The 17,731-nt window shown below is 37.5% G+C and overlaps 1 protein-coding gene across 2 annotated transcripts in view; it reads left to right on the forward strand.

Annotated features, from left to right (window-relative positions):
• Nucleotides 1-998: 998 nt before the first annotated feature.
• PRKAR2B (protein kinase cAMP-dependent type II regulatory subunit beta) overlaps nt 999-17,731 on the forward strand; it is a 97,080-nt gene continuing 80,347 nt past the window's right edge. Inside the window, exon 1 of one of the 2 annotated variants that reach the window (XM_081282901.1) lies at nt 999-1,565. In XM_081282901.1, coding sequence (XP_081139027.1) covers nt 1,262-1,565 — 304 coding nt within the window. In that variant the 5' untranslated portion in view covers nt 999-1,261. The remainder of the gene's footprint in view (nt 1,566-17,731) is intronic. The other variant, XM_081282900.1, reaches the window with a different exon arrangement.

Consider the following 17,731-nt stretch of genomic DNA (forward strand, 5'->3'; position numbering starts at 1 on the left):
TTATAATAATAATAGTTAAAAAAAAAAGAAAAAGGAACAAGTGAGCTTGCACTTGAACTACTTTATTTACAATGATATGGTCACTGTAGAAAATTAAGTATGTGTGTATTTAAATAGTGTTTAATTGACAAAAGACAATTTTCACTACTCCAAAAATGTAAACACTTGCAGAATTAGCCTCATTGCTGTCAAGGTGACTTTAAAGCACAAATTTGCAATTTTATTTCTCTTTATATTGAAATATTCAGGGTTTTTTTTAGTTCTAATTGAAAATTACTCAAATCATAAGGAAAGGTTTTAAAATAAACAATTAGAGACTAATCAGGCAAAGCTCTTTTTTGCTTTAGGACCATCTGCCCTGACATTGTACACAAATTGTACTGTCCTGTTTGAAGGATATCAACTAACTTTGATAAGTGACTCCCACTAAATGGTGCCTTTGTCTCAGTAATAGTGCATCCAAGGCACAATGGAAGAGCATCAGCAAGACAAACCATAATACATAGGATGATTAGGGAAAGGTTGGATGAAACGTGAAAGAAAAATGAAGATGTCACGAAGATGGGATAGGATTTCTTTGACCAAAAGAGAACCAGTACCACTACCTGACTTTAGACAAAAGACGTCACCATCTCTCAGTGCAACTAGATTCTGAGAGGAAAATAAAATGTCCCTACTGAGGTGGTGGCTGCTTTCAGGACAAATCGCAAGGCACCAGCTCTGAGTGGGTTTCCCCTGGTGAATGACGTATAGGAATTCGGATCACTGTCCCACGGCTCCCAGACTTGCAGACAGGTGGACAGCGGGGCTGCTTCCCGGCGCCTCACGCGGGAGTCCCACTCCCTGTTAGAGCGCCAGCGCCTGTCAGCGTCCTCCGCCCTGCAGCAGTCTAAGCGGCGCGTGCACAGCGCTCGCCGGCGGGGGTTGCCATGGTTTCTGGGGGTCACGTGGGCGCGCCGCGGCGGGGCGGGGGCGGGGCGCCGGGCGGAGGAGAGGCGCGGCCGCGGTAGGAGCGGGAGGAGCTGGAGATGCTGCCAGCCCTCCCGGGGCCGCGCTCGCTCACCCTCCGCCGCCGCACGGAGCAGCCGCGCGCCGGGAGCCGCGGGCCGGGCCAGCCGGGCCGCCGGGGCCCAGTGCGCCGCGCTCGCTGCGGGTAGCGCCTCCTGCACCCTCGGCGCTTGCTTCGTGGCCGCGGGGCCCGAGATCGGATCAGGGAAAGGGGCGAGGGCGGAGCCCAGGTGCCCGCCCGCCCGGAGGCAGGATGAGTATCGAGATCCCGGCGGGGCTGACGGAGCTGCTGCAGGGCTTCACCGTGGAGGTGCTGAGGCACCAGCCCGCGGACCTGCTGGAGTTCGCGCTGCAGCACTTCACGCGCCTGCAGCAGGAGAACGAGCGCAAAGGCGCCGCACGCTTCGGCCATGAGGGCAGGACCTGGGGGGACGCGGGCGCAGCCGCCGGGGGCGGCACCCCCAGCAAGGGGGTCAACTTCGCCGAGGAGCCCATGCGCTCCGACTCCGAGAACGGCGAGGAGGAGGAGGAGGCCGCGGACGCAGGAGCGTTCAACGGTGAGGACCAGACACCTCCACGCCCCCGGGTCCCCTTGCTGCCCACTAGCATTCCCCGCCTTTGCTCTTGAATCATGCAGCTTCGCTCACCCACCTCACCCCGCGTTCTCCACCTTCCCTACCTTCCCATCTCGCCCACCCCCTCCGCATCCATTTCTGTCTCTCCCACTCGCCCACCTTCCTACTCTGCTCTCTTGTCATGCCCTCCCCGTCTTCCCCGCCTCTGGAAGTGCGAGAGCTGAAAGGTTATGGTTCCCTCGGCCCATCTGCCTGCTCTCTTCCTGGTCCGGTTTAGGGTGGGCATCCGTTGGGAGGACAACTTTCACTGTGGTTGGAGATATTTCGCGTGGAGGACACCATTGTGAATAAAGGAACCTGGCCCACTGGGCATCCTCTTTCAGCCCTTGAATTTACTATTGGGGTGTCCAAAGAGAAAAGGCAGAGAGAGTGTTCAATGTGATTGGTTTTGCTGTTGTCAGGACTGTAGATTCACTAAAAGGAGCGTGGAATAGGACTCACTGGGGTAATTCAAAATTTGTGGTAATATTTGTGACATTCTTGGAAACAGTAATATATTATTTTCCAATTTACCAGTATCGTCTTATGTTATTTTTGGACACACAACAAAGGATTATTTTTAGCCTGTAACCCAAGGGGTCTTTGGAATGAGGAAATGGACTAATGGCTTGTTGTTTTAATATAAAACACATATTGAATGATTTGGTGCTTTTTTAAAAAATGAAAAGTGTGTGAAAAACACTGTAGGAAGTTCTGAAAGCTTGTTGGTTGTCTTTAGAATGAAAAGCCAGTGAGTAATTGTAAGGACTGTGCCAGACACTGAAGCTAGAAAGAATGAATGGGAAAGAAAAGGAATTTTCTCAAATAGCTGCTTTTGGCAAGTCCCACCCCTTCTGCTTACAACCCTCTTTGCCTAACACACGCAGACACACACGCACCTTCACAGCCTCCTGTATTTAAACAATATGCCTAAATTCCATTTTTATGGTATCCCAAGCTAAAATAAAATACTTGTGCAAATGTGCAAGTGTTTTCTCTTTGTGGTGTAAGGCAAACATACATGTAGCATTGCACCAGCTTTTATTTATTTATACTGTTGTGGTTTGTGCATCCACAGTGCATTTTGTATAATGAAAACATTTTCAAGTGTCATTTCATTTTCTCATGTCCCTTCCTAGGAAGATGTTTCTTTTCTTTGCAGAATTAATCACACATTTAAATGAGTTATAAAATTCATGCTTTTTTTTAGCTTGTCTAAAAGAATCACAGAAACCTGGAAATTAGTCCACTATGAAGATAAAAGGGAAGATTGTTACTTAAATTTTAAATTGTGGGTACTTTTTAGTGTTTCCCAGGATAGGGTAATCATAGTCTTAATTGTTCTTTTTGTGTGTACACACACAAAATTAATCAAATGCTTTTCTTATTAGAAGCAAGAGAAAGAGTACTATTTTATGTAGATGAAAAGGAGAAGCCAATAATGGATGCCATAAAAAAGACAGAGGCATCTAATATTTCTTTTATGCTCCCGACACATCTGTGCACATGCAGGCATGCACACACAGACATGCACACACACAAAGAAAAGGAAAGGACCTGTTTCCCAGATAAGAAGGAGCTAGGAACTAAGAGTCTTGAACCTGTATTCCTATAGTATTGTTAATGTAACTAAAATATTTTGTTTGTATAATGCTCTTGAAGTACTGTGCATTGATGATTCCATATTCTCCCTATAACAGTGGGTATTTGTGCACAGAAAAGATGTAATTTTCATTTTGTAATGTAAGAAACAAGCTGTTAACTTGTAAGCAGCAGGATATTTTATTTGGCTTTATATTTTCCAAGATACTTTTACTGAAAAATTATTCAACTGGAGTTTTAGTAAATACTTGTTAACTGGTTGTGCTATTTATTCCCCCTGCCTGACCCTCAAGGACTTTGAAAACTTTTGACTGCAACCAAGTACAGTTTGATCATTATGCTGTGGACATACATGTTTACATGTATTCCTGAAGCTTTGGCAACAGTATTCCTTCTAGGTGCACTGCTTTGTGATATTTTCTTTTCTAATCATTTTTTTAAAAAAGTAAATTGTTGGCTAAAATCACTTAATTGTAAGCTACAAAATATCTGGTACACTTTTTTGTAAAGTTCCAAATAATGAATATTTTAGACTTTGCTCTGTCAAATCAGTATCTCCCCCCACCCACCTTAACAACCTTTTAAACACACACTCCCTCTGGAGGTTGAGGTCTGCAGACCAATCTTGCCCACTGGGAGTTGGTGGATACACTGTGGAGGGAGTCAAAATACTTCCACTAGAGAAAAAAAAAAACATGTCAGGACTGAACCTAGACAACACAAAGCCATCAGTTTAATATCTGCATCCAGAACAGTGCCAAAGAAAACCCATCAGAGACTGGGGCAATTTTCTTGGCGTAGTAAAGAATAAATGTTGGGGAAAAAAGTCTTAATTTACTGACACAGCACAAGACCAGCTGGATCAATAAGTTTTGCATTTTCATGCGCATCTCAAGGAAGTTTGATTCAGAAATGAATATTACTTGGTACTATTCTTGGAGAGCTTTTGCAAATAAGTGAATAGGCTAGGGTGGGACATAGTTTTGGGGGTGTTTGTTTGTTTATTGATCACCAGACATCTCCAGGCATACTGAAACCTATAGTTCCTGACCATACTTTGAAAACCATTGAACACAGATGGTGATAATAATGCCTCCTTAATAATATTTATAAAGAATGCTGTTTGTTAACATATGCTGTGTACTAGGCACTATCTGAATGCTTTCGTTCATTCTCTTAGTTCCGTGAAAAAGATGAGACACCAGTTGACTAGTGTTTCATAGGTAGTGTGCTGTAAAACCAGGATTGGGACACAGGTGAGCCTGGTTTCATCCATGTGCTTTTGACTTGCCAGGCTTATCTACAAAGGGGGCTGGGGCTATCATAACCTGTGCTAGCCCCTTATATATCAAGCTCTTCTTGAGATTTTGAATGTGTTTTGTCTTTTTGGCTTTGGAAAATTAACTTGTCCAAGATGGTGTACAGAACCAGTAAGTAGCAGATACTTGTTCCATAACATCTGTCTTACCTTGAAGCCCAAGACATCAAGGAGTTCTTAAATGAAATTTGTTCCATGGGCTGACTCACAGGTCAAGTTTTCCTAGGTATTTTTCCAGTATTCATAATGGGTTTGCATTGTTGGTTCACATCTTCTCTCACGAATCCCTTTAGTATAAGTGATGGTATTTATAACACGTTATGTTGAGATTAAAAGAAGAGTTGTTGACCATGAAACTGGTGCTCATTGACTAGCATAAGGATCAAGCCTCTGACTTTGGCCTCATAATGTAGAGGTAGAATCAGAAAGCCAGGCACCTACAGTTCACTGGAAAAATCAGGTCTAGTCTACAGTTCAATCGATGGTCTTTGAGGGTCCAGTGCTGTGGCTGTAGGTGGCGCCAAGCCAGCTAGCTAGTCAGGTAGGTAAAAGTAGGCTTTACTTCTTTCCTGCCTTTCCAAAGGAATCTTTTATCTTAACTATATTGCTTCTCTATTCCAATCCTGTTCTCTTCTAATTTTATCAGTTCATATTATTACTTTCTGGTTACTATCATTCTAAAACCTAAAGGTCAACACATTGGCTTATGGCGATCCTCTTTAGGAAAACTCCTGATACTGGAAAGAAGCTATCATGGAGACTGCTTGGCATCTTCTCTGCGTCTTGCTTCCTTATCCTACAGGAAGCACATAAAGCTTGACATGGAAAGACCAGTGTCCTTAAGCCTAGACCTTATTAGAGAATTTATAGTAGCCCAAAGAGTTAAATCACTATTAATTTGAAGTAAAATCTATGGTGATTAGTAGTTTCATATAGACTTTATTGTGAGATCTTGTGTGGTTCACCCATTTCCTCAATGAAAAATGCCAAAATTAAAAATGAAGTACATACATTCAGATTATTCCTATAAATTGACAAGTATTAAACAAAATAAACTACATAGGGGTACATGCAGAGCAGTCAGTCTGGGAAATAATGTGGAAGAACTGATTTTTCTGTCTTGTGTATATATACAAATATTTGGAACCATACCAACAAGCACATCAAAGATATTTAAGTTGAGATTTACCAGAGAGTAACCGTGACCTAACCTTTTTAACTCTTACCAATATTTTGCACAATCTGAAGGATCACTTCTAAAGTCTCTATGTGTGTATGTATATATAGTTAGAGCTTGTGGTGGTGGGAGACTAAGAGAATAAAGTTATTTATCATGAAAAAAAAATCGTTGAAGAAGAGCTGAGAATATTCATGTGTCTAAGTTTCCTTAGGTGACTATGAGCAAATGTTCTTCATTTCTGTTAGATGCAGAATTAGGACCAAGTTTCACTGTAACTTGAATAAAAGTCAGAAATCTGTCTGAATGGTTTACATGGTTTCCCTGAAATTAGGTGGCAGAAGCTATTGCTTCTGATTGGCAATAGACTGATTGACTGCTCAAGAATTTGCTGTGAAAATGATCTTAACTGGCTCATTCTGTTAACTAACTATTGAGTTCATGGTCTGGTAGTAGGAAATTGTAGACAGTAGGTGTAACTTCAAAAATTGTTGGCCAATTTATTAGGCTCACCTCCTTATGCCCTTTTAAGAATTTGCTCTTTATGGTCACTAGAAGCTTTTATGAGACTAAGCAGCCAATTGTTAGCTCTTGCCTCCTGCAGACTGTGGCAATCAACATCTGTCTAAAAAAAGATTACTTTAGTAGTTATAGTTACCTTGTACCAACCAAAAGCTAAATATCTTTTTAATGTGTTATGAACCTCTCAAATACACTTAATTAGGCTGAGAAATGTCCATGAACGTTAGCTTTTTGGATAAACTATAAACATTCAGACATTAGTGTATGAATCACTGTGCTAAACACATTGGCATGTTATTGCATTAATATACCTACCTCATCAGGTGTGGTGGTGCACATCTGTGATCTCAGGACTCAGGGGGCTGAGGCAGGACAATGACAAGTGATACCTTAAGCCACTTAGCAAGACCCTGTCTCAAAAGGTCTAGGGATGTAGCTCAGTGACAAAGTGTCCCTGGGTTTGATCTCCAGTACCCATCCCACCACCACCACCCAAAAAAAAACCTACCTCAAGGTTGTCACAAGGATAAAAGGATTGATATTTGTAAGACCATTTAGACAGTAGACATAGCAAGCATTGAATACATTCAAAGAAATTGTTTAATTGGTATGAAACCTTGCAAAAGTTCAAACTTTTGTAGAATAGCAATTTCATAGTGTTTTATGGATGTAAATCTAATATTTGTACTTTTCGGAGAGCTGAAGTAGGAAATGTTCTCAAGCAGCAGCTCCATTTAGAATTTAATGTGAAATTCTGTTGCATAGTAATAAATTCCACATCCTTTCAACTTATAATTTGTAGCTAAGAGCTCCAGGGTTTTGTTATTAATGACACTGTGTAGTCTTCGGCTATTAGAGATTTACGTGATAGTTTCAAATCCTCTTGAAATGGATTACATCATTCATGACAATAGCTGAAATATTGAAGCCATTCTTTTAGTTATGAGCATAACACAGTAGTATTAGAGAAGATTTAAAAAATATTTTGAGTTAGAGATGGTAATTTCTGAAGTAGAATAGTTAAGAACATTATTCATTTAAATAGCAGTATTAAGTGGATTGCTTTAGGGTTGAAATTGGGACATCAAAGGACTTGAAATCGTGTTCTGTTCTTAACCACCTATTACTTTGGATTTTGGAGAAGGAAAGTAAAAGAAGAAAAGCCAGAAGGGGCTGGGAGAGAGAGAAATCCAGAGAAGCCACAGAAAGGGAGAAGGAAAATCACCGGAGACATGTGAAGGCTTCCTTAAGTCACTCATACTTTGTCTGAAGAGAGTGCATACTATAAAATCACCTAGGCAAAAATGGAAGCATTAGATACTTTAATTTTTTCTGCCTGTGTTAAAAAACCAAACTTATTTCATGCAAGACAGTAATAGCTTTTCATTTGAGGTCGCACATAGTGATGTGCTTGCTGTGTCTTGGTAGAACAGAAGTAAATACTGAATGGTTATTTATTGTTATAAATCTCACTGCATGGATTCCAGTAAATTTCCAGCTGTCAAGGTTGTGTTCCTAGCTGTGTTAAAAAAAAAAAAAAACAAGTATGTTTCTTTTTCACCTGCGCAAATACCAACAGGAGACCATTGAATCTGTCAATTAGGAGTTTGTTTATGACCCCTTAAGAAAGACATTTATCAGAGTAGTAACAATAAGAGAAGGCCTATGGTGGGAATTGTGGAATATTTTAGAGTGAGGAACTCAGTGAAGGAGATTGAAGTGGTTGACCACAGTGTCTGTGTTAGAAGTGTACAGAGTCACAATACCAGAAGGGGGCCAGGACCTGGAGTGGCCAATTAGGAGAAGGAATATGTAGAAGTCACTCACATTTACTCACAGTACAAATGTTTATTGAATGTCAACCTCCTTTTTTATTTTTATTTTTTTAAGAAAAAAATTATTAAGTTTGCTCTGTAGAATTAAGAAACAATTTCACAGAGTGTAGATATGATCTGTGAGACAGGTAAGAGACAGAAAAGTTCCTTCCTTAAATTTAGTAGGTCTTGGTCTTATAAATTTTGTTTTGCTCATAGAACTGTCACTAACATTTTGTGTTCTGTTTACATTAGCTTACATATTATGAATTTTTCCTGCCTTCTATTCAGGTGCTAGGTATGGTTTGAACAGCTGGGCTCAAGAAAAGTACTTTTGGATTTTGCCTTCAAAATTCCTGTTTTTTATTTTATCCCCCCCCCCCCCCCACTCTTCGATTCTTTTTTCAGGACAGTGAAACTTTGAATTAGACGGTATTTGACAGTGGAAAAGAATGGAGAGTGCAGCAGTTTTTCCAAGTTGGATGAATTACTGTTGTTGGGTCTTGTTCTTGTCTTTGCCGTCTTATCCACAAGCCCACTGCAAAAACCTCACTATGATGCTGATCATTATCTTTATTTTATGGAAGTGAATTTTGTGTCTCAGAAATTCAAAATGACTCAGACCATTCCATTATGTAATTATTTTGTGGAAAGAATTTGAGCTAAAATTTTCAGGTCATGGCTTACAAGAAAACAAAACAATCTAAAAAAAATCAGAAATATAAACACAGTTGGTGTAACATTTATAAATGTCTCAGCAATAGGTTCTGCCATTTGTAGCTTAATAATGTTTGAAAACAAAACAAAAAAAAATCATTCCAGTTGCTGCTACTTAAATGTTTCCTAATTTTTGAAAAAGACAAAAAGGTCAAAATATAAACACATGTTCCACATAAAAGCCAAGCCAAGAAGATATACTGTATACAGTTATTCCTGTATCCGTTTGGCTAGGGACTGACATTATTTAATTTACATTAGCTGTTCCAAGTTGAAACAGTTCATGGGAGTGATATTAAGGGGATGTGGGGGTTACAAAAAAGCACGCAAAAAAACCCCATATTTGCTTAAATACATTTTAGACTCAAAAAAGCATTTTTTTTTCAAAAGGTCATGTTGAATTAAAACATGACTCAGCCATTTCATTCCCATCTTTATAGAATGCTAATGTTTGTTAAATTGTGTTTTGTTTCTTTAGTAATAATTACTGTTAACATTTTTGGCTGCATATCCTCCAGATGTTGAACAAGGCCTGTTATGTACATCATTTAGTCTTTCCCAAAGTAAGTGCTGGAATCGGGATTTGAACCTGGCATCCTGATTTCAGAGCCCAGTTCCTGAACCATACATAAAGTACATACACTTCATTTTCAGTAACTCTTATAGCAATAACATGATTGAAAAGAACATACCAAAAAATAAGCTACATATTTTTTCCTCTAAAAACGTGTGGCCCAACCCTTTTACAACTGGCTTTTTCTGTCTATTCCACCTAGATTACTACTTCATGTACTTTAGAAATGCAGTAAAATATTTTAGAAGTAAACACCTCATATACTGTTTATTTCTCTAAACTTGTTTATTTTACATCCTTGTTAGCAAATATAAGTGTGGAATACACTCCCAATGTACTTGTAAATTTTATACATGTACCGGTTTATTACTTTATTGTTTATATATAAGCTTCCCACAATATTAATTTTGAAAGGAAGAAGCAAAAATTAATTGTGAGCAAGTACTAAATGTTGTCCTGGGCCTCAAAAGATTGCCTTATACAGTGGCTCAGGATTTATGAACTCCATTTTGGAAACCATAACTTACAATACAACTTAACTTGATCTCAATGTGTAAGATGTGATCAACTTTTGGTTGGTTTCCAGATTTAAGTTTCTAGATTATGAAGGACTTGCAGGTAGGCAGGGATCTAGTTGTATGTGTACACGCTCCTTTTTTAATAAACATTCATTAGATAAGTTAATGGACTCAACAGAAAATTTTGGTGGAATATAGAGGAAAATTCTCTAATGAGAAGGAAATAAATCATGTTACCTAAAAAAGGAAGATCCAGGATTTTTCTTTTTATTTTTTAAATGTCTTATTTATTTATTATTATTTTTTGCATTACAATTCTTAATACACCTTTATACTGCAGTTTATCATGTCTCTGATTGTATATAAGGTATGTTGACACCAAATTCACATCTTCATACATGTATTTTGTATAATGATGAGGGTCTCCTTCCACCATCCATGTTATTCCCCTTCTCCGTTCCATTTCCTTCCACCCCTATTCCCTATCTAGAGATAATCTTCTCCCTTGCTCTCTCTCCCAACCCCATTTTGAGTCACCCCCCTTATATCAGAGAAGACATTCGGCATTTGTTTTTTTGGAATTGGCTAACTTCACTTAACATAATCTTCTCTAATGCCATCCATTTCCCTGCAAATGCCATGATCTTATTCTTTTTTATTGCTGAGTAATATTCCATTGTATATAAATGCCACATTCTTTTATCCATTCATCCACTGAAGGACATCTAGGTTGGCTCCACAGTTTAGCTATTGTGAATTGTGCTGCTATAAACATTGATGTGGCTGTGTCCTGTAGTGTGCTGTTTTTAGGTCCATCATTTGACCCAGCTATTCCTCTTAGGATTTTTCTTTAAACTCGATTCCTGTATGCATCTTGGACTGTGTCCTAGACTGTAGATTACTAATGTTCTTGGTGCAAATTTTGTAGGTGGAGCCGGCCATTGTGGCACACTTGTAATCCCAGTGACTTGGGAGGCTAAGGCAGGAGGATTGAAAGTTTGAGACCACCCTCAGTAACTCAGTGGGACTCTAAGCAACTTTGCAAGACCCTACCTCAAAAAAAGGGGGGGGGCTGGGAATATGGCTCAGTTTTGTGGTACAGCCCCCATGAGTTCAGTCTCCATTAATGGGGAAAAAATGTGGATGGGACAAAGAGAATTATACAGTGTAATAAGTGCTATAGATGTTTAGGAATCACTAAATTGTGGGTTGGGGTTGTAACTCAGTGGAAGAGTGCTTGCCTAGCATGTATAAGGCATTGGGTTCAATTCTCAGCACCACATAGAAATGAATAAAATAAAGGTCCATTGACAACTAAGAAAAATCATTAAATTGTGGAAATGCCATTCAGAATTAGAAGAAAGTGTAAAGTTTAAAAGAATAGTTCTTTTAGTGTCTTAGGAATATCTCAGGAAGGACACCTTTGGGGATGGTACTTGTTAGGAGGAAAAGAGTTCACTATTTTCTGTTTTGTAACTTTCAAAGAAATGTTTATCATTCATTATATTACCTATTATAGTAATGTTAAGTGTAAAAAGACCTGCTATAAAAGCAATTCTTTTGTAAAGGTTCACTAAATGGCAAATAAAACACAATTTATAGAGACACATGACATGATTGTAAGTTAATATAGCCAAATATTCTCACTTAAGTTTTTCTCTTGGTCCCAAGTGTTGTTTTACTAAATCTCACTCTTTCTCCAGAAGTTAGTTTACAAACCACACCAAAAATTTTCCCAAGTTTCCCTTATTGATGTTAATAGTGCCGGTGTGGTAGGGTGAATAGACACTGTTGTCACAGTAAGCTTTGCAGATTAGGGGTCTTCACTGCAGGCAGGCAGGAATGTGGGTGCTCAAATCTTTTTACATGTAAAACTCATTTGAAAATTAAATGCCTAATAGTAAATGTTTATAAATGTACAGTGGTTGAAGCCTTTAGTCACACATATATTTTAAAATGCTAGTCTAGTAATCCTTTAATTAGAATGCATTTTAAAATGTTTTCATGAGATTTAAAATGCTTAGTCTTCAGTTACAGAGAAGTAAACTTCATTTTATCAAAAATGAGGCTTATTTTTAGACCTGACATGTGATCACTGTACGGAATGCAGAGAATAAAGGCACACAGGCTTGTCTTCCCTTTAAATTTCTCCCATTCCAATTGAGGTGACATTCTGACCCCATGTGAGCCTCTGATGCTATATGTCACTGCTTCTGCTTATGTGAACCCTGTGCTAAATCTAGTTTGGGGTTGTGTCCCAAACCTGCTTTGTCCACTCTCATCTCCGCCCTTGCGCGCTGCCTTCCTCCTTTTACTGCTCGGCTCTTTGGGACCCCAGTGTTTCCCACTAGCTCTAGCGTTGACCTCCCTCTGAGGATCACATTGACACATCCATCAGTTCTTCATTTGCATGTTCTTCAGTGACCTGCAGATAATTTTGTCCTAAACTGCATGTTATCGTCTTCCTCCTATCTTTTCTGTACTGTTATTTCATTCTTTTATTTTTTTCCTCTACTGATTTGAGAAATGTGTCTCACAATTCTCACATGCAGTAGTTCACTGTTACGGAAATGCACACAAAACAAGATTGCTTTTAGTTGCCAAAAATTTAAGTTTCCTGGCATGAAAAATCTGAAATAATGGAAAGTTGTTTTTTTTTTAAAGTTTGACTTTAATTTTGGCATGGACTCTGGGTTTGAATCCTAGTAGTGCCATTTATAACTTTTGGGACCTTTGGCAAGGTACCTTATGATCTGTGCCTCAGTTTCCTCATTTATGAAATAGGAGTAATGACAGTATCTATGCCAGAAGACTGTTGTAGTAATTAAATGAGCTAACAGGGCCTGGAATGCAGTAAGCATCACTTGTGGGTCGATTTAAAAAAGAAAGAAAGAAAAGAAACAAGTCACACGTTTTAGAAGTTAGTGAGAATGTGACAGTTTTTTTTTTTTTAAATGAGGTTTGATTGGAAACATAATAAGCTTGCTCTTAAGGCACTGTAGTAGTAGTACTTTAAAAAATTATTAATGGAAATATAAAAATAAAATCTTTGAGTCTTATAGTTGTCTCAATTTTTAAAACATCCATTGTTCTGAAAACTCAGGGCCTCCTTTAATTCCATTTCAAATTCAAGGTAGTTTGACTTAAAAAAAATTTAAAAAGCGATGGATTAAAGCTTTGCTTTGTTTTCACACTGTTTTTTCCCTTGAGAATAACTGTTAAACTGGTAGAATAAATAAAGTTGTATGTATACAGTCTCCAAATTTATGGTCTTATTTAACTTCTACGAGTCAGTTTTAAACAACTTAGGACAGAGTAGGTAGGAACACTGAAAATAGTGCTCTATTTAAATGAGGCAGATGCTTGCAGTAGAAACATGACCATGTGCCTGAAATATAAATTAATTGGAAAAAATTAGTTGCATTAAATTGACAGCTTGTTGCCTTTTCCTCAAGTCATAATATTTATAAAAGTAAGCTCTTGTGGGGCAAATTTATACCTCTCCAAGTTTTACTTTAGTTTGTTGCTTAATTTCTATAAAACCAAAATTCTGTACTTATTTAACTACAAATTGCTAATGTAATTTTTTTTAGATGGCAAAAAAAAGACAATCCTTTTGTATATTTATTTTCACATTGAATTGTTCAAAGGTCTTCAATTTTTTTTTTGTTTGACTATCATTAACAAGTTTACCGACTAAGCAGTTTTAGGACTTTTTGTCATATTTTAAAATAATAATTACCTTATAATTGTTTACAAAGAATATAAAAGGTATTTTAGTGTTTGTATTTTAACAAAAACTCATTTGTAAAAAGGATATGGTGTGAGGGCTGGAGTTGTAGGTCGATGGTTGAGCACTTGCCCCGCCTGCGTGAGGTGCTGGGTTCAATTCTCAGCACCACATAAAAATAAATAAGTAAAATAAAGGTATTGTGTCCATCTACAACTAAAAAATATCTTAAAGAAAGATAATATATGAAAAATACTTTAGAAGCACATTTAGCATACAAATACAATGTGAACTAATCTCCTTGAACTGATTTTACCCGCCCATACTAAATAGAGCAGAGAATTATTTTTTCTCTTTTTAAAACTATGAGGTATTTCCAGTATACAAAGAGATACAAAGACTAAATAACACTTATGAAAGCCATCCCCTAGCTCCAACAAAGTTTGACACCCTTCAGTTTTTTTGTGTTTTTTCTTTTAAGAATATACCACATATACAGTATTTGGTATTTATATTTCCTGTGCATTATTTTGCACAAGTACTTCTTAGGCATTTATTCATTAGTTAGAAATAGTGTTATTTTAAATTTAGTCCAAGTTTGTATAAATTTCCCCTATGGAAATTTATTTTATGTATAGTATTATCCTTTAACTACTTTTAATTTTATTTTTTACACAAATAGAGCACAACTTTTCATTTCTCTGGTTGTACCTGACGGAGAGTCACACCATTTGTGCAATCATACCCATACATAGGGTAAGAATATCCATCTCATTCTACCATCCACCCCTTACACCCCACTCCTCCCTCTCCTCTGCTCAATCCAGAGTTCCTCCATTCTCCCCTTGCCCATTATGGATCAGTATCCACTTATCAGAGAAAACATTTGGCCTTTAACTTGTTTTTGAGAACAGTATTTGAGATGCTAAATTGATTCATGCAGCTCCAGTTTATTTATTTTAAACTGCTAGGTAGTATTCTCATATAAATAAATACTTTATTCATTCTCTGGTAAATATTTTGGTTGTTTCCAATTTCTTATTCTTATAGTGCTGTAGTGAACAGTGTGTGTGTGTGTGTGTGTGTGTGTGTGTGTGTGTGTGTTATGAAATTATACTAGTTTTTGAAGACTGTTTTCAAAGTATGGTATAGAGACCCCAGAGGGCTATTTGTCTCCCACCCCTAGACCTTTTGAGGAGGCTATAGGATAAAAAGTAAAATAATACTAACTTGATTTTTTCTGTCATGCTTTTAAAAATATACAGCATAATTTTCTGGAGGGTACATGAGGTATGACTGCACAGATTGAATGCAGGTGCAGATATGAGAACCTGGCTGTCTTCTAGCAGATTTGGAAAATGTAAAACAAAGGCATTCTAAATATAACTAACTTTTGTTTCATTTGGAAAATGTAATTGTTTCTATCAAAGTATGTTATTTGTGATAACAGGCAACTTTTATTGTTAGATTTAAATTAAATATTATTTAAACATTTATCAGTTTTTAACTTTGAATACAGTAAATATTAATGAATACAATTCACATAAGCAAATAGTTCCCAAAAGTGTAAAGAACTTTTGAGACTTACCAATTTAGGATACACTTAAATTTTGTGGAAAATATTTTACTGGGAGTTTTATTAAAGTTACATTGCATATATGAACCAAGTTGGAGAGAAAAGACATTTAATAATTTTTTTTAGTTGTAGATGGACAAAATACCTTTATTTTTTATTTATTTATTTTTATGTTGTGCTGAGGATTAAACCCAGTGCCTCACACATGCGAGGCAAGCACTCTGCCACTGAGCCACAACCCCAGCCCAGAACAGACATTTTTAATTATATTCAACCTTCTATTCATGAATGTGGTCTCTTTTCTTTTTCTTCAATAAGGTTTTGTAATTTTGTCTTCACAAAGAATTTTTGTATCCTCTCAGTTTCATTCCTAAGTAACTTTTCATTTTTATTGTTATTATATCTGGGACTTCTTTCTATTATATTTTGTAATTTATTATGTATAAAAGGAACTAGTAAAACTCAATAATAAAAAACCCTAATCAAATTGAACACTATTAGGGGCATGTCAGTAAAGAAGAAAGAAGAAAAGCATGGCTGATAGCACAGGGAATGATGTTTTGTATTTTAGATATCAGGAAAGTGAAACTTGGTACTACAGAGACACTATTAATATGAGAATGGCTAAAATAAGACATGCCTTATGTTGGCAAAGATGTGGAACAACTAGAACTCTTCTAAGTGACTAGTAAGAGCATAAAATGATACTAATGCTTGGGAAAACTGTGGACTTATTTTAAACATTCATCTACTGTAACCAAGCAATTTCACTCCTAGGCATTAAACCAAAAATAAAAGCATATGTTTACAAAACTTCTTGTGTAAGAATATTTATAGAAGGCTTATTCAAAATAGTCCAAATTAGAAACAAGTCAAATGTCCATCAACATTTGATGAATAAATAAGTTAAAGCATATTCATGCAAAAGGATGCCACTTATCAGTAAAAATGAACAAGCGGTTGATCCTTTTAACAGCAAGAAAGAACCTCATATTTACCTGAAGCTCAAAGACAGTCAAAAGTAAACCATTATGGTAGAAATTGTCTCAGTAATTGCTTATAGGATAGTGGGAATTGACTGAAGGGGGCTTACAGAAACTTTCCAAGATGTTGGAGTGTTTTTTATCTTCATTGGAGTGTTGCATATGTGAGTGTCAAAATTCACTGAATTTTGTATCTCATTATATGTCAATTCCACTCAGTTAAGAAGAATTGGAAACATGAATGCTATTGAAGTCCTCTTTTCCATACTTTTGAGAAATACTGTTGCTTTCTACTCTCTTGTGAAATCTTTTTTTTTAATAACTTTTATTTATTTTTTTTTATGTGGTGCTGAGGATTGACCCCAGTGCCTCATCTGTGCTAGGCAAGTGCTCCACCACTGAGCCCCAGCCCCAGCCCTTCTTGTGAAATCTTTTATCATCATCATCATCATCATTTGGAGATTAAAGTCCAGGTTATATTTTCATGATTTTTAAGCACAAATGAGATTGCTTTTTTTTTTTTAGTATTAGTCCATTTTTTATTGTGAAACAGACTTAAAATATAATTGGTTACAACTGCACATACTTTCTCATGAGTCTGTGGTTGGTTGTGATTTGGGTGATTTCAGATGGACATGGCTCCAGGCTGTAGACCTGAGTTCTGCTCTGCCCCTCATGTAGCCTCCTTTTGGAATAAGTGATAACTGGAGACTTCCATTTCCCGGTGATGTTAGAAACACAAGCAGCCTGGCTAGAATTATCCAAGCACATTTGAAGAAGACTATGTGTTTTTTGTCTTGCTAACTTTCTCCTGGCCTGAGGGTCACATGCAAAACACAGTAACTGTGGGGAGGGAAATGCACTCTACCTCTGGAAGTGGGAGGTACTGCAAAGGGTATAACATATACTTCCAGAGCAGGAAAAATGTGAGAAATTGAGAACAGTAATACGAAGTGGTTGCTTTTTGCTACTTGGGGGGAAAAAGCCAAAGGCTAGTCAATCTCTACTATTTTAAAATCAGTTGTATGTTTTCATCCAATACTGTATTTTAATTGATGAGTTTCACAAACTTAATACTTGTGTGAATATCACATTTGTCCAAATGATTTTAGGTGTCAGGGAGTATCCCCTATTACATTAGTTTTTCATTAGCACTGCTCGTGTATTTAAACTACTATATGTAATTGCATGTAGTGTTCTAAGTACTGGGGTAGTGTAGTGAAGCACACTGACAAGGAAACCCTACCTTCTTGGAGCTTGTAGTCTAGCATGAAAGGAAATAGAGGATAAGTGTAAAACACTAGAAATTTTTAGATAGCTGATCACCCTGGAGAGAAGGAAACAGGATGGTCGGTTTGAGAGGGACTGGAGGGGCTACTTGTTAGTTACACAGGTTGTTCAAGAAAGGGCTTCCTGAGGAGAGGACCTGTGAGCCAAGGCTGGAATGGCAGGAAATTTTTCATTCTGGGAAAATACAGGGAAGGTTTTGTATACTATTTTCTATAACTACTTTTATGAGTAGAGTGACTCTTATCACATCCCCTAATTGTTGTCTAAGTTGATCTTCATTTCAAAGCT

The sequence above is a fragment of the Spermophilus citellus genome (genome assembly GCF_964194105.1).
Source record: "Spermophilus citellus genome assembly, chromosome: 3".
NCBI lineage: Eukaryota > Metazoa > Chordata > Mammalia > Rodentia > Sciuridae > Spermophilus > Spermophilus citellus.